The sequence below is a fragment of the Scomber scombrus genome, chromosome 18, assembly GCF_963691925.1.
Source record: "Scomber scombrus chromosome 18, fScoSco1.1, whole genome shotgun sequence".
NCBI classification, from domain to species: Eukaryota; Metazoa; Chordata; class Actinopteri; order Scombriformes; family Scombridae; genus Scomber; species Scomber scombrus.
Window position 1 is genome coordinate 25,293,576 of NC_084987.1, and position 23,658 is coordinate 25,317,233.

The 23,658-nt window shown below is 40.5% G+C and overlaps 1 protein-coding gene across 1 annotated transcript; it reads right to left on the bottom strand.

Moving 5' to 3' along the window:
• Window positions 1-4,671: 4,671 nt before the first annotated feature.
• csnk1da (casein kinase 1, delta a) lies at window positions 4,672-23,231 on the bottom strand. Its single transcript, XM_062438337.1, has 9 exons — window positions 22,797-23,231; window positions 13,993-14,103; window positions 11,884-12,032; window positions 10,724-10,952; window positions 10,446-10,616; window positions 10,178-10,326; window positions 9,886-10,054; window positions 9,532-9,644; window positions 4,672-7,486 (listed from the first exon to the last, which is right to left on the bottom strand). Exons 1-9 carry the CDS (start codon window positions 22,870-22,872, stop codon window positions 7,436-7,438), a joined length of 1,218 nt encoding a protein of 405 aa, XP_062294321.1. The 5' UTR covers window positions 22,873-23,231; the 3' UTR covers window positions 4,672-7,435.
• Between the last annotated feature and the right edge of the window lie 427 nt (window positions 23,232-23,658).

A 23,658-nucleotide genomic window follows, 5' to 3' on the forward strand; every position in this document is an offset into this window, starting at 1 on the left:
AAATGATCACTAAACAAGCACATCCTGAGTTGTTCCACGAAAACTAACGTCACTCTCCACATCATCCCTGCATGGAGACACAGTCTTTAATGAAGACTCTGTCTGGATGCCGTTGCTTACCTCACCTCTGTCACGACATGGACCACCGGCTGGCATCGGAGAGCCAATAAAAGGGTCTCACTGTGGGTGTAATCAACGCCTCCCTATTCTTCATTCATGCCAGTCCCAATGCCACAGACATGCGTATAGGCCATATAAGAAGAGAGAGCGGTCCAGGCTGCTGGGTATCTTACCGGGTGATGCTGAGAGAACACCCTCCTCCTGACTCCTGCCTCCTACAACGGAACCGCGTTTCTCCCTGCACGTCTGCCTGCGGACTGCTCCCGCTCTGCTGGGTCCTAGTGCACCCATCTTCACAGTCCTCACTCAACAGCACCCATGAGGACGCCGCCCACTTTGCTATTTTGAGCATTCTGTTTGTTTGAACATTGTAGGAAAGACTTCTAACGAGATTAACATCAAGATCAACCGAGAGGCTAAAATATTGGCATGCTGTATCTTTGAGAAAAAAACAGACATAAAAGGTGTTATACTTTCATGAAGTTGGGGGACATTCAAGAGACAGAGGTAAAAAAGGGGTGGACAAAATCAAATTAGTCAAGATATCTTGACTTTTATAGTCATGCTCTAAAAAAGCTAAACGCCTACACTTCCCACAATGCAACTTGTCTTTAATTGAATTCTCCTTGTCACATAAATTCCCATAACTTTCTGATTCAAATGTGTCATCTCAGACTTGACAAAGCTTCTCCAGAGCCTCTGAAAACTATATGGTATGGTCTATTTGCTTTTTTATTTTCTTTCTCCCTTTCTATTTTTCTGTACTTTGTTTTATTTTTTTTATTATAATTGTGTTCTTTTTTAAATTGTATGTTTTAATGTTTCACATTTTTACTATAATTTAGTTTTATTTTTAAATTTTGTTTAATTGTATGTTTTTAGGCTTCCAATTCTTACTGTTAAATGTTTCTTTTTATGTAAAGTACATTGAGTTGCCCCTGGGTATGAAATGTGTTATTTAAATAAAGCTGCCTTGCCTTGCCTTACAGTAAAATTGTTCAAGTGCTCCTTTAAAAGCCTGTTTATTGTTTGTTTTTAACAGTGAAACAACCTGCTCATCTGTTTAGCTAGTTTCTTATCACACAATTTTTTTATTATTATTTGAAGCTAATATGACGCTTCAGCTGTCCAAATGAGTCAAATCAAGTCTTTTATGTTTCAACGTTACAGTGTTTTTAGTGGCAAAGTCCCCTCTTTATTTTATTATACTTCCACCACAGCTCATCAGGGAAACACTAAGAGGGAATTTGATGTTAAAAAGACTGTAAATGTGTGAGATATCCACTTGATATGACTAACTCAGACTGCTGAAGACTCATATAAGCTTCACATCTACTTTGAAATGAATGTGTGGACACTGTGGATTTTAGTCCTCCATCACTTTCATTGAAAGCACATTTGAAGGAGATCTTTTAATAGTCAATATGAACAAGAGGAATGATTACACAGAGGAAAACCTCCTTCCCTCCTTCAGTGTTCATATAGACACCTGAATAATGGTTTACGGCACACTTGAAAAATTGTGAACCTGTCCTTTGACCTAGAAAAACAAGTTTAGATTGGACATAATCCTTTCCTTTACAATAGAAATGTTTATACTCAACATACTACTGTTTAAAAATATATCAAACAGGTGTGAAAATGGAATAATTACTTTAGATTTTGGCCTTTTAAAAATACCAAATATTAAAAAAACAACACCTTTAACACATTAACTCTGTTGGTTTACCATCCCTATCACATGATCCATATTGATATAAAAATATTGACATACTGCAGCTTTAAGAGCAGGAGAGACTCATGCTTTAGGGTATATTTGCTTGATTGAAAGGTGTCCTCCTGTATCACAGCCAACTGTGGCGATTGCTGTTTGCTCATCCATGCTGTGTTGCACCTGGAGGTGTGTTGCTTTGCTCTTGTAATGCTCTGACAGACAGAGTGTTAATAATAAGGGAATAAATAAACTCCTGTGCTGTTGCTGTGGGGGAAGAGACTATGGTCTGCTGACGTCAACACTCCCCCTACCCCACTTCAACCGTGGATAGGGAATGTGTGTGTTTATGTGTGTGTGTGTGTTATCTCTCACTAACACACTCAACTCATCCTAGCATTTTCACTTCAGTCATTTTCTTCTGGATGCTACACTGCCCCAGATGGCTTGTGTGAAGATGGATGCTCACATTTTGTTCTACTAATGATAAACCCAGGAATTTTCTCGATGTATATAACCATAATCTGAACCAATCACATTGTTTTTTGTTTCCTTTCTCTCCTTGTTTGTGCTATCACTGTGGCAGTTATTCTTATCCTGAGCTGGAGATCCTGCAGGGAGGAGCAGCATGACCTGTTGTATAACTGTTCTGACTGTGCAGCAGCAGCAGAAACAGCACGCAGGTGCTCGGACTGTCCAACAGCACCACCCAGTGGTTATATTATGGCATTTCATCCTCTGAACCCTGCATTGATTTGCTATTACATACTGAACTGTGAAAACCTGCTCTATTATAACACCTGTTTGAAGCAGTATCTATTAATATTGCCTTAGTGGAAGCAGCATAACCTGTTTAAAATATAACAGTGACATAATATCAGCTCATGAGGTTGTTATGGTGAACAAAATAGCTCTCTATTTACACACTTACATAAGACGCAACAATAGCAGAATTTTTACAAATGCTACTCCTTTAAAAATATGTTTCTTCTTCTTCTTCTTTCAGTTGGATGTTTGAGCTTCTCTGTGCAGAATGGTGTACGTGCAGTATTTGTGCTCACATTCATCTGCTGACAATCGTATTGTAAAGGGGCGAGCCTACAAGCAGGATATGTGACATCACTAATACTTTGTAAGCCAACCCTGGTCCAATATTCAACTGACACAAGTGTGATGTGGAAACTTGAAGCCTGCAGTGCACAAACACTGAGAATGGACTTCCTGGACATCTTGTGTCCAGCAGGAAAACTATGTTATTAATGATATTTGTGTATTTACAGAGTCAGGGATTTTTAATGAGGGTGAAGTAGTAATGTAGATGTAATTTTAAAGATCTTAACAAGACAAGTGAACTTTTTTTGTGGGAAAACCACATCAGACACAGATTATTATTCAATGAGAGTATTTTATATAAATCTTAAAACATGTCTGGAGGGGGTCTTTAACAATAATACCGAGCCAGATGGAGATGGAGGTCACATGGTTATATGTTACAGAACCCACTCTTGTTAATTTGCCAGGGGCTAAAAATCTCATCCTGGTTGTTTACTTTAATTATGAGTGAGAAAGGGAAATATTTAAGCACAGCAGTGCTTTAAGCTACATGCTTACAATGTTCACCACCCTCTAGTTTAGCCTATTACTATGCCAACATTTGCTAATTAGCACTTAAAGTAGGTATCTGCTCACAAACCAAAGTATTGGGCAAATTAAAAACTGCACCCAATGATGGAAAACAGGCTCATTAAAGTCATTAAGGTAAATCCTTGGAGGATCATGAATTTCTGCATCAAATTTCATAGCAATTCGTCCAATAGTTGTTGAGCTATTTCAGTCTAAACCAAAGTGGTGGACAGAGTGACAGTCATTCATACAGCCACGCAGCTAGTGGAGCTAAAATATTGATTTGTGCCACTTTAATAGAAGTGTGTGAATCTATATTTTTCTATGCAACAGTGGGCTCCATGGAAGAAGACCCAGGAGGATTCCACAGTTGAAAGAAATGTTTTGCTAAAATTCATATTGATGAGTCACAATGCTTGTGGGAGAAACTCCTTTGGACAAAGGAGACAAATTGGAGCTTTTTGGTAATTTATACCAGCTGTATATTCACTGTGACACATGGAGGAGGCTCAGATAGGTTTTGGGATTCTGAATCTTTGCAGAGTACAATGAAATCTCAAGACTATTAAGGCATTCTGGAAAGAAATGTACTGCCCAGTCTCAGAAAGTTCCATCTCACTCACTGGTCATGGGTCCTCCAACAGTATAATGACCCAAAACACACAGCTAAAAGCACCAAAGAATAGCTACGGACAAAACATTGGACTACTGTGAAGTGACCTTCTATAAGCCCTGATCAATGAAGTCTCATTGAGAGCTACTGAAATTGCTTGTTTGTTTTTTTGTACTAATAAGCTTTTGTCAGACTAACTCAGGGATGTTCAAATTATTCCATAAAGTGCCATCATGCGGCTGTAGGTTTTCATTCCAACCAATCAGGAGCACACCAGGATTGACTCATTTTATCAACTGATCTGTCTTCAGACAATTGATTGGTTGGAACAAAAACCTGCAGGCACATGGCCCTTTATGTAATAGATTGGATATTCCTAGACTAACCTTTTTACTTGTGCCAGTGATGCTTCTACATCACTTGGGTCCGTGACCAAGTTGAAGAATTTCCATGAAATGTTTTCGTTCCTCCTTCCTTAGAATCCTTTAAGTTCCATCACCATTCTTCTAAGGAAAATATAAAGGAAAAGTTGACCCATTTCATACAAAAAAAAAAAGGTTATCCGTGTCACCCAGAAATATCCAGTCAATAAAACACAAACAAATACAAGTACTTATTAATTTATTTACACAATTTTAAAATACACAAATACAGTGGCATTACAAATGAGGAGCAAAAGTCTTAAGGTGGGGGTGGAAAAGACGAAGATTTCCCATGAATCCACAGTAAGACGCATCGTGGGACATGAGTAACCATCTCCACTGTAGTTAAAAGCAAAAATAAATCAGACAGGAGGTGACAACATAAGAAATAACTGAATGAAGCAGACATGAACGACAGACTGAAAAACAAAACAAAAAAACAACTACAATCCCATGTAAAGTGTACTTGCATTTATCATACCCATCATAAGTGAGACAAGTTCATCAATCACTTGTTTTGTTTGTTTCTCAAGCCCACAGGTGATGTATGCCTATATTAAAAAAGAAAAAAGAAAAAAAGAAAGAAAAGAACAACCTGCTATATAGCAGGAACTCTAATGGAGTGAAGCGTTCCCTGTCCCTCCGTACACTGTCATCATCCCGAACCGGAGAGCGGCTGGTGTGGATGTGGTAGACAGAGTAGGCACATCCTATACACAACATCAGAACAAACACGTACAAATAACCACTACGACCCCCCTTTTCCCCCCGCTTCAACTACAGAAAATGGCCTACAATACTTTGCAACCAGTCTACCACATCGAGAATTTTTTTCTACTTCAAAAGAATCTTTCATTGGTCAGGTCGGCGGACCAGAGAGGAGGACTCAGCCGTGACCTCGTTTCTTAAGACTACGCTCCGTCCAAAACCTCTCCAAAACCTCCCCCAGTTCCATCAAGGCTTGGTGTTAAAGAACACCCGGCCATTTTTTCCACCTGGACTCTCGCGTCGTAGTACGTCTTAGCGTCGTGGTGGGGATGTGTTGAGCTGGTCGGTTTAACCCAAGTCTGATGATCATCTTCAACCCCTTGTTTCTCTCACTTTACTAAGCTTTGTCTGAGCTGAGTTTTTTAAGGGTTGCAAAATGATTTTAAACTGAAAGGAGTTTCCCTATTATGGGGTTGATCTTCAAAAACTTAAAATTGCTGCTTCAGAACCACAAAGGACATTTTACAACTGTTTTCGCAGGCTCAGTAAAATGTGTAATAATTGGTGGAGTGTCCCTTTAACGTAGATGCTGATGTACTTTAAATGTGCACTCATGAGTTTTTTAATTACTCGACCAAAGATCTATTTATCTTGCTCAGCAGGAGGCTTCTCTCCAACATAACTAACATGAACCTGCTGCCTACAGTTTTTGAAGGTTTCCCCAGCTCTGTTAGCTCCGGGCTGGCTGACTGAAACGGTTTAAGAAGTGCAACATCAACGGTGAAAGCTGGAAATTGTGGCGAGTATCATCACATTTTGGAAAAGACATTGTTTAAGCGCTTGTGAAGTTGTTTTTTTTGTGGTGGTCTACTGGGCTAAAGGAGGACTGTGTTGTTTGGTTAGCCACGTCCAGAAAAATGTGCAACGTTCGGAAATTTTGGTCAGAGTGGATGAGCGTTGAACGAAGACTAGGTAGGAAATGGTTTGCTTGAGAACAGGAAAAATTGTTTTGGACTCAAAGTGGAAACAGATGGAAAGATGGTCTGGAGTGGCATTTAGGAGGTGAAGGAGTTTAAAAAAAAAGGGGGGGGGGGCAAATAGAACCCCTCAACATGTTCATCCCCACCTGTTTGAGCTTGTATAACCCTAGGACAGAACCACACGAACACACAGAAAAAACCACATCACTATGCACCGGGTTTTTAAAAAAAAGAAAAAAGAAACGTCTCATCTATTCATCCATTCACTTTGGGCAGAATGACCCTACCCTCCTCCGTTCACAGCTTTCCCAGGCAGCACACTGCAGTCACAACCTGAAGACGGAAAGAAAGAAAAAAAATGTGCTGCATGTTTTTTTTGTTTGTTTGGATGTTCCTGGTTCTCACACCTGAGGAGGAAAAGAAAAATATGGGATTGCCTTTAAAAAACTAAAACGTTAACATTTTTTTTAAAAAGTCTTTCATCCCACGTTTTAAAAACTAAAGATATATACTACCTTAAATTTTAAATCTAAAACATCTAAAATAAAAGAATAAAATAAAGGAAAACGTGTCGACTAGTGGGATTAAAGGAGCCCCTTTTTTAGAATCCAGAAAAAAAGAATTTAGGCACTGTCCTTTAACACTGTCTTCTTGTTTTCTTAATTACAAAAAAAAAAGAAAAAAACCCACGCGATTTCCCCCCCAGACAACGTACAGACTTGTCCCGATCCATTTACAAACCCAGACAGCTTTGTGGAGCTGTGGAGCTGGTGTGAGAGACATTTTTAATGCTTAACACGAATAAAAGTAGTAAAACCAAAAGTAAAATTTTTTTTTTTTTAAAAGAAAAGAAAACAAAAAAAAAAGCCAGAGAAAAGTGACTCCATGGCTTTATCAACAGTAAGGAAGGTGGAGGAGGGGAGGAGGGAGGTTTCCACATCTTCCATGGGAGTAAGAAGGGGGGAGGCTGTGGCTGCTACTTTGTCAAGATGGTTCTCTGTCACACACACACGCACACACAAACACACACACTTTTCCTGGTTGTGCATCTCTCTCTCTCTCCCCTCCTCCTCCCTTTGTCAAGTGAACAAGAGTGCAGCCAGACTCTTGTGTCCCGGTTGTTAAAAGTCCTCCGCGTCCTCAAAGAGTCCTGTGTATATATATATATTTATGTGTGTGTGTGTGTGTGTGTGTGTGTGTGTGTGCTGCAGGTGGTGCATGTTGAGGCCTCCGTGGTGCACGGGTTGGATGGGAGGTTTCACCGCGGGGCTGCAGACTGGAGGCCGCTGGGTGTGACCCGGGACAGAGCCTGACAACGACACACAGAAAGAGGATTTTAATGATGATGTCATCAACAATAATCAACAGTTAAATGTTGGTTGAACACAATTTTAAAGTTAATATCTTACACTGTAACTTTTGTATTATTATTTATTATGACCATTTTAAGGCAAGTATATATTTTAGGACACACACACATTATTCATTATGCAATGACAATAAATAATTTATTCTATTATTCTCCTGTTTTATCCACCTGTCTTCTATTTTAGCTTCATTTTATTTCAAATTTAACACTTAATTGTATTTAAATGTATTTTCATGTCCCCATGTGTTGTTGTGTAAAGCACTTTGAATTAAAATGTGCTATACTAATTAATCTGCCTCGCCTTGCCTAAAGAGTATGTTATGTAACAATAAATACATTGTCTTGTGTTATTACATTATGAGCACAGTTGCTTTAATATAGTATCAACTGTCAAGTCTTTATACATGTATTTATTAGCTGGTTTTCTCTAATGGAGCCTCGCAGCCATTGTATTTGACATGTTTGAACTTGTTGAACACTCTACAGTGACAGGGATATGCTCAAGTCAAGTTCATCTTTAAAGGCGCATCATGTGATTTTATTAGTATCCCCTTACTGCACAGGCTTCCAGCGTTATGATTTGTTGGAATTTAAAAGGTGCCCATTTCACTCCACATTTAACACTTGGAACACTGACAAGCTATTTTTGCTACTGCTGTTTTTTCATCCATGTTTGCAAGCTCTTACTCTTCTTCTACACTGCCTTTAGCTGGTGCATAGCTATGTTACTTTGCGCTTTACTGCTGCTAACTGTCAAGCAGCACAATACCATGAAACTAGTGGCAGGAATGTATACTGCATTGAAGTATATGTGATACGAATAAAACAGGAGGTTGCAAAAACATTCCTCCATTGTGCTACTGCTGGTCAAACACTAGTACATTTAAATATCTGAAACAAGAACTTGTAAACTTATTGATAAGAAGCAGTATATTTTTAACCAGGACAACACACAGAAAAGCTAAATCCATCAGAGTAAATCCAGATCATCCTCACATCTGTTCAGAGATACATTCCTCAAATTTATGTTCAACACGTTATGGATCCAACATTTAACACTCAATTCTAACACCACATAAACTGTTACTACTTTATTTAATCTCTGTTCTATTTATTTATTCAGTAATCTTAAAATGAGCAAAAATACAGTGAATTTTTTTGTTCATTTGGGTGAAATGACCCTTTAAAAATCAAATTAACTCGCTCCTTTAAATGGACAAATTGTCTGCTCTATAACAATGCTGGTAACTGTCTGGCTTTACACGTATACACAAGAAACAGTCATAGCCGTGCATATCAATGTATGCAAATGAGTTTAATTATTCATCCTCTGCTTCATTTGCTTATTCATGAGCTGCTTTAAACAAGATAGCACAGCCGCACACATCATAAAGATACAACAAAAGAGGACTTTAGCTCAGTGTGTGTACAACTCTTGATCAACTTCTAACATGTAAGTGTTGAGTAGAACAACAGCAGCTGGTGTGTGGTAGACTGAAATGCATTTAACATTCAGCCTTTATTTTTCAGTGTTAGTGAGGAGTGGCTGTGACACTGTTTGACCTCCTGGGGGAGCACTAGGTCTACAAAACAGAGAAGAACAAAGCAGCCAGTGAAACCATTAAACTGCAGATTGCTGTTGGAGTGACCTCAGCGTCTGTGTACATCCGCACTAACGGAACATGTTGTTCCCCTATACTAACTAACTAACTACTGTTGTTATCAGACTATGTGTAATATTTACTTTATGTATTTAAATATGTTTATGAAGTGTGTGCAACCGTTCTGTTATCTCATGTGTTCTCTTCTTGTTTGTTTGCTGACTGATTCGACGAAACAAAACCAAAAAGGGGAAGTGACATTCTGTGCAGCTAAAGAGGAAGTGTGCCCTCGTTTTAATGCTGTCTGACAATATTTTGCACATTCTGTTCTCTCGTGATATACACTTCCTTTTTGAAGTCGTGCCAATCTTCGTGTGGGTTTACCTGTGAGGTGGACATGCGGGATGTGTCCTGGCGTCCCGTCAGGTCTGAGGAGGAGATGTTGACAGGTGCTCCGCGATGAAGACGCATGCTGACCTTCCTCTCCTTCTCCAAACCTGAGGAAGAGACAATATGAAATGATTACAATCAGGGGAAAGAAAAGATGAAGTGACTTTGTGTTTGTTTGGCTCTTTATAGCTTTGAACACACAATTCTTTAGGGTATAAACTGCAGCATGTGGAACAATATAAACTACAAGATCTGCATTGTCAGCAGAAAACAATTTACACTGGTAGATGAAAAGATTTGAAGGGGCGCTTGACTAAAAAAGGGTGTTGAATGTGTGTGTGTGCTGACCTGTGTGTGATGCAGGGTTGAGCGGTGAGGGGGCTGCGACGTCCTGAGTTGCTCTGGCTCTTCCTGAGGCGGAGGCCAAGCCCCTGGCCGCGGGGTTCCTGCCGTGCCTCAGCCTCTCCTCCCGTTCCCGACGCTCCCTCTCTGTGTCCTCCACGGCTCTGTTGGCACCCTGAACACACACGAAGGGGGTTTAAGGTTTGTCTCTCAATGTGTACAGTCCTGTAATTGGGCTTTAGTAACAGAACTGCGAACAAAGTGAGAAAAGTGCAGATTTATGATATACGCAGCTTACAAATTTGAGCATGTTCCAGTCGAAGACGTAATCGTAAGAGAAGCCTTGTCTGTGGAAGAGGTTCCTGAAGAGCTGGCGGAGGTAAGAGTAGTCAGGCTTGTCGTCAAAGCGCAGCGAGCGGCAGAAGTTCAGGTATGTGGCGAACTCCGCTGTAGAAGAAGGAGAAGACAAGAAAACTTACACTCAGCTTTCTGTCACATACAAACACATATAATACCAACAGGAACCATGCAGAGAGGCACAGATCTACATAAAAGACCAAACTTACATGGGTAGCCTTTGCAGAGGACCTCGATGGGCGTGGACATTTTCTTCTCGCTGATGCGTTCATACTTCTGCCTCTTGGTGGCGGCTTTGAGGCCTTGCCAGGGCAGAGAACCCAGGTTGAAGTACATGAGGACATAGCCCAGAGACTCCAAGTCATCCCGTCTGGACTGTTCTATAGACACACGGAGACAAAAGAGGTCTGGATCATCAGCCTGGAGGACTTTTAAAGATGCTTATACAGTCATGGTAAAGTCTTTACGTTCTGGGATGTGGTCTTACCGATGCCCAGATGTGTGTTTATGGAGGCGTAGCGGGCCGTGCCGGTCAGGTTCTTGTTCTCGCGGTAGGGGATGTGCTGGTGTGTGCGGGCGTCGCGGTACTTTTTGGCCAGACCGAAGTCGATGATGTAGACCAGGTTGCCCTTCTTGCCCAGACCCATGAGGAAGTTGTCGGGCTTCACGTCTCTGTGGATGAAGTTCTTGGAGTGGATGTATTCGATGCGGCTGATCTAGAGGGAGGAGCGGATGATGTAAGATACAAGAAACGCCCTATTATCCAGCATCTAATCAGTGGGCTTAAAAGTTAATCTGGGTGATGTTGAGGCTTGTAGAACTCCAAACCTTTAGATTTTGCATTATGTTAGGATTAATCCATCAATGTGTTGTGGTGTTCTCTGGATGATGTAGGAACATTTTTAAAGGAACACTGCTTATTGTGCTCCAGAGATTCAAGCCTGTTGTTCTTTTAGCTCTCTTTCAAATATGAAGGCTGTAAACATGAACTTCATTCTCACTATCAGCTGTATTTACTGTAAACCTCTTCATTCAGTTTTTACAGCCTTCCAACATACTTTATAAATGGGAGATTTGCTGTTTTTCTTAGAGTTAGATGAGAAAATGAATACAGCTCTCATGCCTGTATAATAAATATAAAGCGACACTCAGCAGCTGGTTAGCTTAGCTTAGCATTAAGACTGGAAACGGCTGGAAACGATGCTGTCTGAAGGTGACAAAAACCCACTTGCCAGAGTTCAAAATGCTTTTAATTCAAAGTTCAAACTTCATTTTGTTCATTTACCGTTAGTCTAACCGTTTCCCCTCTGTTTCCAGTCTTTATGCTAAGCTACGCTAACCGGCTGCTAGCTGTAGCTTCATGTTTACTGTACAGGCATGTGTGGTATCAATCTTCTCAGCTTACTCTCGGTAAGAAAGTGAGTGGGTGGATTTCCAAAAATATAAAACTATTCCTTTAAAGTCCTATATATCCTGTGTTGGAATGCTGTGAAAAAATGCAGCCAATCGCCTGAGTGATTGTTAGTGATTGAGTCTGATGTTTATAGTCCTCACATTTCTCTCATCATTTTCACAACAATAATACAACAACAATCCAGGGACTGCACAGGTCCAAATGCCTGACTTATCCTCCTCTCTGGCTCTCACCATCTGGTCAGCCAGCAGCAGGACAGTCTTGAGGCTGAACTTGCGGGAGCAGAAGTTGAACAGATCCTCCAGGCTGGGCCCCAGCAGCTCCATCACCATGACGTTGTAGTCGCCCTCGGCGCCACACCACTTTATCGTCGGAATCCCCACTGTGGGAAGAGAAGGCATTTAGTACTCAATCATTTAGTATGTACATACGAATGGCAGGCTGCTTTACATTAAGAGTGATGAGGTTGATCTAAAAGACGCTGGTGTTTATAGAATGTAGGCTGGCTTTACTTTAGCTGGGATTATGTAACTTGTACTCGCAGCAGGCCGCAGCAAGTTTTGATTCACTGGAAAGCCATGTGTAGATACAAAGATACAGCACCACAAATATACCCACAATAGTTTATTTAGCAGTTATTACAAAACTGGTGTTTTGTGGTTGGTATGTTTTATTTTTTCCTGCGTGTCTGCTGAGCTAAAACTGAAGTGAAAAAAAACAACTTTCTGTGGCTGAGACCTGTTTTCAAATTTGTATTCAAATGTCTGATACAGGCTGGAGTCATGTGACAGAACAAAATGACTAAAACCTGAAAGGCTTGCTCATGCAGTCCATGTGTGCCCCCGCACACGCACGCGCACGCACACACACACACACAGAGGAGGAATGTTGAGGCACAGGCCAGCTGGTTTAGTAGTAGCTGCTAATTGGCTGACGTTGCCGAGGCAAAAAGAGGCCATCTGGCATTTCCTTCTACAGGCAGACAGCGACAAAATGCTTCTGCTCAGCACCTTGCGCCGTGCACACACACACACACACACACAGGCTCTGCATCAGCTATTTATATACGTACAAACGCAAATACATCCCACAGTCCCGGTCACCCAACATGCCCTGCTAAATCCTACCGTGCTGGAACAAAAATACAAATGCATGTGGTTGTGCTGACTGAGCTGAACTTTCATATGCTCACATAGTGGAGCGGAGCGTTTGATCAATTAAAGACGGCTAAATGAAGGAAAACTAGTCTGAAAGCTGACTTTGAAGCGTTCCACAGTTGTCAGTTTTCTTCAACAAGTTGTAGAGATCACTGATTTGTTTTTAAGCGGCCAGCAGCATCTCTAACGCCGCTGTTCGGACATATAGACGTAAGTGGCTCTCGCTCCTCTCCCACGCCTCGGGCTTGTGGGCACGGTGAGTGTCGAGTATGTCATTTGCATACACGGCTCAGATTGGGCAAGTAGTTTGGCGTAGTGCCAGTTTCACTACGGTGGCACACAACAAGCACTTCTTCTTCCTCCTGAGCAGTAAGTTTCCATGTGTTGCTTTTAACAGCGGGTGTGGCGTTGGTTCTGTGATCATGTGGTAATGTCAGTCCTTCCTTCAATTAACTCTATACTGAAATAACGGATTAATGGATGAAGTGCCATGAAATTAAGTTCAAACATTAATGCTCCCCAGAGAATAAACTACATTTCATCTAGTCACATTTTAAATGGTTCATTTCTTCCATTTATGACTAAATAGCAGTTACACTAATGATATTCCATGACAGCCTAAGCTTTAATTTGTGTTTGGTGTGAACAAGTAATTGTGTATAATATAGAATGACCTTCACATTTATACTTTTTAAATATAAAAAGTGATTTTTGGGTTTTTTGAGGTGTTTCTGAAGCTGTTTCACCATCATGCACTTACTACTATTACTTTTATCCAGCTCTGATGAACTCCTGCATTTACTTGCACTCATCTCAGAGCACATCAGCACGAAATCAAACTTTTCCCATCAGCAGCGTGGTTCAAGAGCATCACTTCACAATGAACGGCACCCTGTCATGTCTGTGTATTAGTCACAGATGAGTTTAAATACATACAGTGTTCAGGTGGAAATAAGAGAGACTATAAAAAAATCTGAAACTCTTTCCATTAACTACCTCTGCTTAGTTTTTAACTCAATACACAGTAACTTCTGATTTACACTGATTGGTTAGAGGAGTGTAGGCTTATATTTCTAAGTGCTTGTAAATATTAATGTTGACTACTTAGTTCCTAAAAGCCCCAACAAGACTTCACGGAGTCGTACGTTGTAGAATTTATGTGTGTGCGTGTAGAGTATACTGTACCTCCGCCTTGCATCATCTTGTAGATTTTGCTCTCTATGTGGAGCTGTGGGTGTTTGGTCTTCACACATTCTAGTTTGATGGCCACCTCCTCTCCCACTGAGATATCAGTACCTGGAACACACAAACAGACAGAAATAGAGAGGTTAGCTTCACATCCTTATGCTTTCAAAATATGACATACAGTAGTTTAACAAAGTACACAGGAGTGGATTCATACAGAGTAACAGCTCATCTGCAGCGTGGAGTATAAAGTCAAATGAGTGCTGCCGTCAGGTCAAAGTCCAGCATGAAACTCGCCTTTATATGAGCTTCATCCAAGCCCACTAATTCTATGAGGCTCACGTAAGCTGATAATAGTTTGCTTTGTCACAGGAAACAGAAATCCTTCAGGCTTTGATACAGAAGGAAATATCAGTGGATGTTAATAGATCTTCTTTCATGGGTCTTGTGTCTGCTTGCAGATTCCTAACAGCTCTCATTATATCTAAACTCCTGTAAGAGACAATTTGAGAAGGATTGTCACTCAGAGACTCTCAGCTGCTCTGTGTCATCTGACAAATCAAGCGCTCCAGCTGCTTTCTTCCCAAATATGGTCATGGGGTCCCATTCCCTCCACATAAACACAGCAACTGGACTCCAGGCTATGTAATCCTGTTTCACACACATGCACACACACACATGCACACACGGGCCCCATATCATGTAGCGTAACCAGCAGCCGCCGATGCTGCATCATTGATCTCTCTGTATGATGTCATGTGGGCGGGGCGGGGGAGCACTCAGCAGGGCGGGGTGCACGACCGGGGCCGTGAGCTCAGTTTAAAGCTGCTGTGTTGTACATTTTACACACAACAGGGTCAATAATGCAGCGGTGGTAACTGTGTGTATGAGGCTGTGTAGCATGGAAAAAGCTGCAGTGATGCTGCTGCTGCTGCTGCAGGTCATCTACTCTCCTAAATAAAAACAGCACTGGTGTGACTCTGGCTGCCTGCTCCACATTCATATCTAAGTCAGTTTGAGTAGTGACTTAAAAAGGGTCATCACTGGCTCATAATGTGAATTTTTCACATGGGATTGAAAAGAAAGATATCACAGTGTGCAAACTTTACTGTGCATTTTCTTCAGATTAGTTTAAATAACACAATATATTTGAGTAGTTAACACCCATATGTTGACTGTAGGGCTGCATTTTAATATATGTCAGATAATCAAATAATACTTTTGTGCATTAAACATTAATTATAGTGAAATATAAAGGGTATAAATAACATTTTGGCTCCGAAAAGGACGGAAACCATAATTATCAAAATAGTCTGATTCATTTTACATTCATCTACCAATAGATGGATCAAATATTGACTGATATATCAAGTGACCTACAAGTTGCATCAGTTCCTTTAATCTTTCCAATCACACTGACGTTTACAGTGATGTATATTGGATGTATATTTGTTACCAGTTCAGTTCTGCAGTAATCTTGACTTGACACTTCAAAGGTGGTTTTATGAGTGAATGATGCAAACTGTGCTGGAGTATTACTTTCATAATCTGACTGCTCCTGTTTAAATCAATGAACTGAAAATGATTTATAAAGTACATTTGTTTAGTGTTTATTTGGTTTCACTTTGCTATCATTTAAATATGAAGCAGTATATTAAAAAAGCATTTCAATGACTCATGTTGGCTCTGATAAAATGTTAAATCCATCTGTTATTATATACAGTAAATGATTAACTGAGCAAATAACTGATGACTGAAAATGCAAATAACAGCTACCTGCAGCCTTAAACTTCATGTATGAGATTTGTTGTTTACTTTGTATTTGAGTGTCAGTGAAACACACATCCAAAAGACTCGTAACGACTTGTTCTAGTTTCATGCTGGCCCGATCAATATCTCAACCAATCAATCAGTTGCAGTGAAAAACAGCAGTGAAGGCTGCATGCAGACTGAGCAGCACGTTTCAGTGTCGGTTGCTCCTGCATCACAGGAATGTGATTTGTGTGATTTCTATGGAAAGCGTGTGTGTGTGTGTGTGTTTTTATCCTTAAGCGGTTGCTGGGGAAACATGTTCAGACACATCCCTCCACACAAGCTCACAAACAGCTACAAAGAAAAACTAGCGAGTGGCTCAGGTTAAATATGCTCATATGAAAACATATTTTCTCATTGCTATATTAATTGTCTAGAATAGATTATAAAATGGTTAAAAAAAGCATTCGGATTTTTCTCAGAGCCTGCAGTGATGTCTTCAATTAGCTTGTTTTGTCAAAAAAACAAACAAGAGATTCGATTTACTGTCATATGACTTTAAAAAAAAGCATCAAATTATTTCATTTTAGCAACAGAAACTAGACAATGTTGAGCTACTTTCATTGAAATGATTTATCTATTATGAAAAATAGTTGTAATGAATAAATATAAAGGAGAAAAGTTGCTACACAGCTGTAACATTCTATTAATAAGGAAATGCTTATTGCTCATTAAATATTGTCATGCCACAGACATTTTGTTATTTGGATGTTAATCATCACGGCAGGAACTTCAAATGATCAAAGTGAACGCAGAAACCGAGCTCTCGCTCTGAAGTGTCAGTCGTACATCTGTGGCGCACGCGGGCAGATATGATAAGATGTTGTGAGATAAACCCGTCCCCCTATTCACAGCTGAATCCTGCGTCTACAGTCGCGTGGGACATGTCAAGCTAGCAGAGTCGACGTGTTGCACAGGAGAAGTGTCAAAGTTGGGAGTATAAGCTTTAGGTGGGGGGCTTCGGGACAAAGACCGCAACGTGCAATCTGTTAATGCGGCCGGTCGCTAAATCTCAATGTTCTTCCTCCAGGCGTGTCGACTTAATGAACCCGTCACCCTTCACACACGAGTTTTCGCAACTCAGACGTTTCTGAGAAGCGACTGTCTGGGGTGACGTGAGCGGCAGCCGCGATAAACGCAGCACAGTTTCTTTTCACACCATATAACCACAAGGGGAAAAAAAACAAACCACAAGGCAGCAGTTAATGTAGTCAACAGCTCAGGTTGTCTGTTATTGTTACAGCTTTATGTACATAAGTTGACCGATCCCTTTAAACACACATCCTTTTCAGTTTACCTCATCACTAACTCAATAAATATGTTACATAAGATCAGATCTAGTCTGGCAGGCAAACTTAGGGCAGTGTCACCACATAGTTTACCCCCACCAAAAAAGAGTCTCTATTAAAAACACACACACACACACAAGGCCTTTGCTTTTTTTTTTTTTTTGGGGGGGGGGGGGGGGGGGGGGGGGGGGGGGCATGTTGCTTCAGGTAGCACTGAGGGCATGAAATGTGATCCAGGGAGTCCAGTTTGAAGGTTTCCAAAACTGTGCACAGGAACTAGTCTGCAAATGTATCAGAGTGACACACACAAGCTTAACAGGACGGTTGTTATTGATGTTATAATCTCAGAGAAGTGTGTTCTTGCATATATTGAGCGCCTGTTTGAATTCGGCTTTATTTACCATTAAAATCCATGGAGCTAGAAGCAGGCCATGCCACGAAGGGGGAACTAAGTGGGGGTGTATTTAATTGTTACACAAGACTTGCTGAGAAAAATTCAGTTGAGGGAGTCTGGACGATGACACACACACACACACACACACACACACAGCTTCCTCTCCGGCTTGTTTCAACGCGCATACCCAACGTGCGCGTCGTCTGCCACCACCAGCAGATAAACACCGCAGGAGATGGGACAGGAAATCTGTGTGGAAGTACGACCTCGGCCGCCTGCTGCCCGGCCCCCGTGTGGTGAATCAGCGACAGTTTTGCTATGAGCTTTACAAACGGGACCTGAATATTTTAACGGCCTGCGTTCGCGCCCACCCAGTCGCAGCAGCATTCAGTACGAGGCTTTGTTCCAAGAGCTGACCTCAGAATTTTCTCCTCCTGCCAATAACAAACAGCCTCTCGCACCGATACAGGCAGAATGAACCGGGCCTGACATCAGCAATATTAAACTGAAACAACTCCAACAACAATCTAATATGAGCTGCTGACAGGTCACACAATCCACCGTCACTCCTGTTTTCCCTTGGTTATAGAATTCATTGACTTTAGTGACACTTCTGCTTTGAAATCACAAAAACACACAAAGTCCCGGCTGATTAACCCCTGTTACGTTGAATTTGTCACCGGAGTGGAGAGGGTGGGAATGATGAGTTGAGACAAAAACATGAAGCGGTTATACAATCAGCTGGCAAGCTCCCCACTATCAAACCCAACCGACGGGTCATGTGGAAGAATACAGTGACTCTGAATCTTCCTGGTGTTTGTTTAGATGTGGGTTGTGTCTCTGTGTGTACGGTACAGGGCTGGGATGTGTTTTTGCCGAGCCCGGGCTCAGATAAAGCTTTTGGTGGTCATGTTTTTGCATGGCGGGTGATGTGGGTTGCCAGGTTTGGACAGGGAAGAAGAATGTGTGGAATAAAAAAAGATAATATCTGAGGCAGAGCTGCATGGATTCTGAGCCCTTTTTAAATAGCCGTACATCGTGAGTCTGACAATTATAGAAGAGTGAAACGCTAAAATTGGAGTGTTCTTTTAAAGTTGAAAACATAACGAGAACGGAGATCTCCTTTCCAATCTTTTTATCTTTTATTGCCAGCAAAACTGTCAGCAACATAACAATAAGTAGCAGCGTAGCTTGTATATAAACAAAGAAAGAGACATTTTTGTTTAACACATAGTATGTATACAGTATACATATACTTTACATTTTGCTGATCATTTGTTAGATTTTCTTGTGTATCTCTTCCGCACATTTTATCTTTTTAACATTCGGTTTCACTGGTGTATAAATCTGTCAGACTCTTAACCACACTGCACGTAAAGTGTGCATTCATTTGTGCCACAGTAACACTGAATGCATGGTTAAAAAAAGCCACAGTGTAATAAAGTACACAGATGGCTGGTCAACAGCAGACGCCTAAAACTGTAGAAACTACAAACTGTAGATTTGTTGAAATGTGTAAAAACAGCTGCTGTATTGTTGAGTAGATGTGATTAAGAAGCACATGGACTAAAACATGCAAGACTACTGCTGTAGTATTTTTATAATACATTTTGTTTATACATAATGTCATGTTAGCTTGGTGTTGACATGATATTGAATTTACAGTTAGAGTAATAAGTGGGTGGACCTTTAAAGGGGCCTTATTATGAGAAACTCACTTTTTTCAGTTCTTTAAGGTATATATTTTGTTCTCAGACATGTCAACTAACACACAAACTGAAATAAAACAATCCAGTCAGTTTCATGTGGGCTGACTTTCTCTGTACTCTGGCGATTCAACATGCCATGACTTCTTCGTCTTCTTACATCAATTGGGGTTTCATTGAAATTGTACCTCCCCCCCATCCATGACTCTGTCTGAGTCTCCACCCGCTAAATAACCTGACATTCACCATGTTTCTCTAGGCAACGCTGACCAGGACCCTACTTAACTAAGCTGAGGGTGAAAAATGTGTGTATCCTGGGGTTGGACCAGGGCACAGAGATCCCACAAAGTCCCAGCCAGCTCTGGTGGAGAGAGTATTTCGAGTGTGGACGAAGCAGCGACAATGTTAGCATAGCCCCGATCTGAACTCCATTCAAAAAAACAAGCATTTTAAAAGTTGTTTGCTTGTCGTCTTGCAGACAGACCAGACAAACCATCATATCTCAGCATTCATTTGACCCGTTTACAGCAATTAAATCACTTCATAAATCTACATTTATTCTGGGTTCAGTAACATCACTGCGCTGGTTGGGGACTAGTCGGTGTTGGTTGTTGCTCGCTGGCTGTTGTTGGAGCGAATACACCACAAATTATTCCTGAGTCAAACTCACGCTAGTAACACAAGGAGTTCGGTGTGTTTACTGCATCGCTCATGTGCACTGCTATCTTTTCTCTGCCGTTCATGCACAGCAGTTTCAACGGGAGCCGCCACACCCTGCGGAGGAGGGGGTTGAGGTGGGCGGGACAGGAACTCAAACCAGCCGGTTTAAATGGGGCTGTTTCGAAAGGAAGAGAAGGCTGCTGTGGTGCTCGGTCCTTGTGCTATTAAGACCCTAATAGACCGTGTTAACTGTGTATAATATTTCCCTTTAATTTAGAGGAATGAAATAATAACTTCCTTTAACTCATACTACATCTAACAGTCACCGTACATACATAAAAGGGCACGTAATGCTTTGGAAACAACAGTGCTAGTATCCTGGTTAACATTACATGATATCACACACTAGCATCATGCTGTGGGCGCTGAGGGTCAGACCTGGGGGTTTCTGGGTATTCTACTTCCCTGGTTGATTAGCTATCAGTGATGAAGTGACACAGTCCACGGCCAGTTAACACACTTCATGAATTAACAATAGCTCTTCTCCATTGTTGTGTAGATGGCCGAGTCTTAAGCTCAGAAATGTGATCAGCTGTTCTCAACCGCCGTTGCCAATAGTCATGGACTTCCAACATGGCCGCCAGAGGATGTATTACAAGTCAATGTCAGGAAGGTGGCCGCCTATACATTTAGTGTATATACTAAATAAACAGTAGATTTACTTTTTCCATGATCCACTCTGCCTGTATAGTGAATTACCTTCAACCAGCACACCCATTCAACCTTTACCTTTAGCGAGGAGGCAACACACCCAATCAATTATTCCAAAGACTATCAAATCAATAGGCCACAGCCTTTGGCACTTAGTAGATGAAACTGAGTCACATATGAACATGCACCCCCCTCCAAAAGACAGACACTGAACAAGCAGGATTTATGAACCATCTTAATGTCAAAGGCACCTAAGCCGAGGCCTTGGCGCCTGATTTCATTAACCCTCAGATACTGTTGATATTATGAGCCTTCACACTTTGCCCTTTTAATTAACATACATCAAATATCTGCAACACAATCATTTCAATGAAGTGTATTAAATGTGAAGAATGCAACAGTATGTTTGAATTGGAGCCGATATCGGCCTATCACAGATATATCGGTATCTGTGAATATGTCGTTGATATGTACTGATAGTTTTATTTTTTACCTTTATATTTACATGAGTTAATATATACGTACAGATGGTTTTTGTTGTTGTTTTTTATCATAGATATTTATATGTGCCGATTTGTATTTTTTTTTTTTTTAAGTATATTGGCAGCATTTTATGTATATTTGATCCATTTTCTTGATTCAAGTTTAATATATGTTCCTTTTTCTTTTCTTAAATTCAGTTATTTATAATGGTTAAATTCCCAGTGGTGTTTTGTACTGTTTCAGTGCACTAAAATGTATTCTTAAACTATAAAATATCATTCCTCCATTACATATCTTTATCACAAGTGATTAATAACTACATTTGAAGGATCACTGCAAAAAAAGAAAGGTGTGTATATATATATATATTCTGTAGATATAACTACCGGTTAATATATCCATATCTAACATCCAATATCAGTTGGGCTCTAGTTTGAATGGTGATTTTTGAATTTTTTTCAATTAAAATGATGAAATATTTCCATTTCAGTATAGTCAGCGTCACATAAGCAGAAGTTGTGTAATTGCTGGCTATAAAAGAAAACATGTTGAGGGTGTGTTTCCTGCTCTCAAATGTAAAACTGACTGCAATGTTGGATCCTGATCAGTCTGTATGGGTTAAATGTATAATCCAAACATAATAAACATAAACATAATAGACATTCTAACAAACTTAACAACTTTCCCTTCATAATTAATATACATCAAAATTCAGCTGCACAAATCATTCGTATCATAAACACAGTGTGTGGTTAATCTTTAAAGTTTTAAGAGAGAATAAGGAGAAAAAACCTTTATAATGACACTATAACATATAGTCTATTAAATGTGAGGAATGCAACAGTATGTTTGAGGGGTTTTTTTTCATTTGAAAGTTGAAATATTTCCATTTTTAGTATAGTCAGGTTCACATTAGGAGAAGTTATGTAATTTCTGGCAATAGAAGAAAACGTGTTGAGGGTGTGTTTACCGCTCTCTGATGTAAAAACAGGTTACAATTTAAACCTGAACACACTGTAAAAGGTTAAATGCATAGCCTGAATTACCCAAAACTAAAACACACTACACATTATGACAACTGTTTTATCACGAGATTCAAATGAGTGTTATTAAATTAAACCTTATCTTCTGGGAAAGACTCCTCTGTTTATGAACCACTGATCCCATCTTTCTCCAGAGAACAGAGGAGAAGACTGGCCTGCTGTGTTTCAGCATCAGTGAGCAGGTTACATGTCATTTACCAGTGAAGGGTGGAAACTGGAAACATTTTTAGCCTGGTCAGCTTCTCTATTCCCGGACTATATTATATCATTATTGCTGCTCTTGCTTCCAGGTGAGTAAAGGCAGATGACTCACTCATATATGATTGGACGCTCATTAGCTAACGATATAAGTGCTGATAAAAGGTTTAGCTACACAGCAGCCGTTATCAGTAAGGCCTCATTCTTGTCGTTAATGCGGGTTAATTTGACTCATTTCACATTATTGGACGTCAAACTCACATATAAGATAGCATAATTCACTGAGAATTATTACAAACCAACAGTTGTATTGTAACTGCTGTTTTACCAGACAGGTTGCTATCCTAAAAGCTAATGTTGCTAACACCAACACAGAACAGCTGATTACTGACTAGCAGCTCGTCTGGAAAGGAAACCAGCTGCCAGTCTGTTATAACGTCGTGTATCAAGTTAACATGATAGAAAACATATACAAGCATTACTGTTAGCTTTTTTCACTAGGACTTACCAAGGTAGATGTCTCCAAATGATCCACTTCCAATTTTCCTGCCCAGTCTGTATCTGTTTCCAACTCTCAACTCCATGTTAAGCTCTCTGTGGTCGGCCAGCAAAGATCGCTAGCTCCAAAAATATTCAAGTAAAATGTTCCGTTTTTAAGGTCCAAAGCTTGTTTTAAAGCAGAAGAGACGAAAACATCCGGCTTGGAACCCGTTCAGGCGGTGAATTGTCTTGTCTCCGGGTTGAAGTCAGCTTTCACAATCTTTCGCCACTTGTTTTAAAATGCTACAAACCTCATATTGCGGTAATACGGTACTCATTAAAAAGCTCCAAGTGTGTACTTTATGCTCTTGCTATTTGCGAGACGGATGAGTGTTAATTATCCAAGGATGAAGATGGATTTCGAATAGGTTAGATACGCAGTTGTACCAGATCCTCTTTCCTCTCGGTGTCTCTGCTCCCTGTTCAGATCCTGCTGGGTGATCAGCTGCGTGATGACGCAGGGACACAGCCGCGTGATGACGCAGGCGCTGCCGGAGAGCGCATCGGTGAAGATGAGTCAACAGCTACCACCGCCGGTAACAGCTCCACCCTAACCCCAAACCCTCCGCTTTCAAAGGGGCTTCTCAATTTAATAAACTTTGAGACAATAGTTCTAAACTTGTGAGTCACGTTTGTTAAGTCATAAACGCTTTTAAGCCTATCATTGATTTTTTGGTTTCCTACTGAGTTGCTAAATTCATGTTCCCTTCTCTGCTTTTCCTTCCTGTGTTATTTTACTATCCTGTTTAATCCCGTTTTATTCTATTTAATCTCAATTGTATTTACTAATGTAGTCCTGTAAATATTTTTTATTTCAATGTATATGGTGT

Coding starts and splice junctions, on each gene's coding strand:
- csnk1da (XM_062438337.1), bottom strand. CDS start 22,872: ATGGAGTTGAGAGTTGGAAACAGATACAGACTGGGCAGGAAAATTGGA. Junction 14,104..22,796: donor ATTTGGAGACATCTACCTTG/GTAAGTCCTAGT, acceptor TGTGTGTTCCAG/GTACTGATATCTCAGTGGGA. Junction 10,055..10,177: donor ACTGGAACATGCTCAAATTT/GTAAGCTGCGTA, acceptor GTGTGTGTTCAG/GGTGCCAACAGAGCCGTGGA.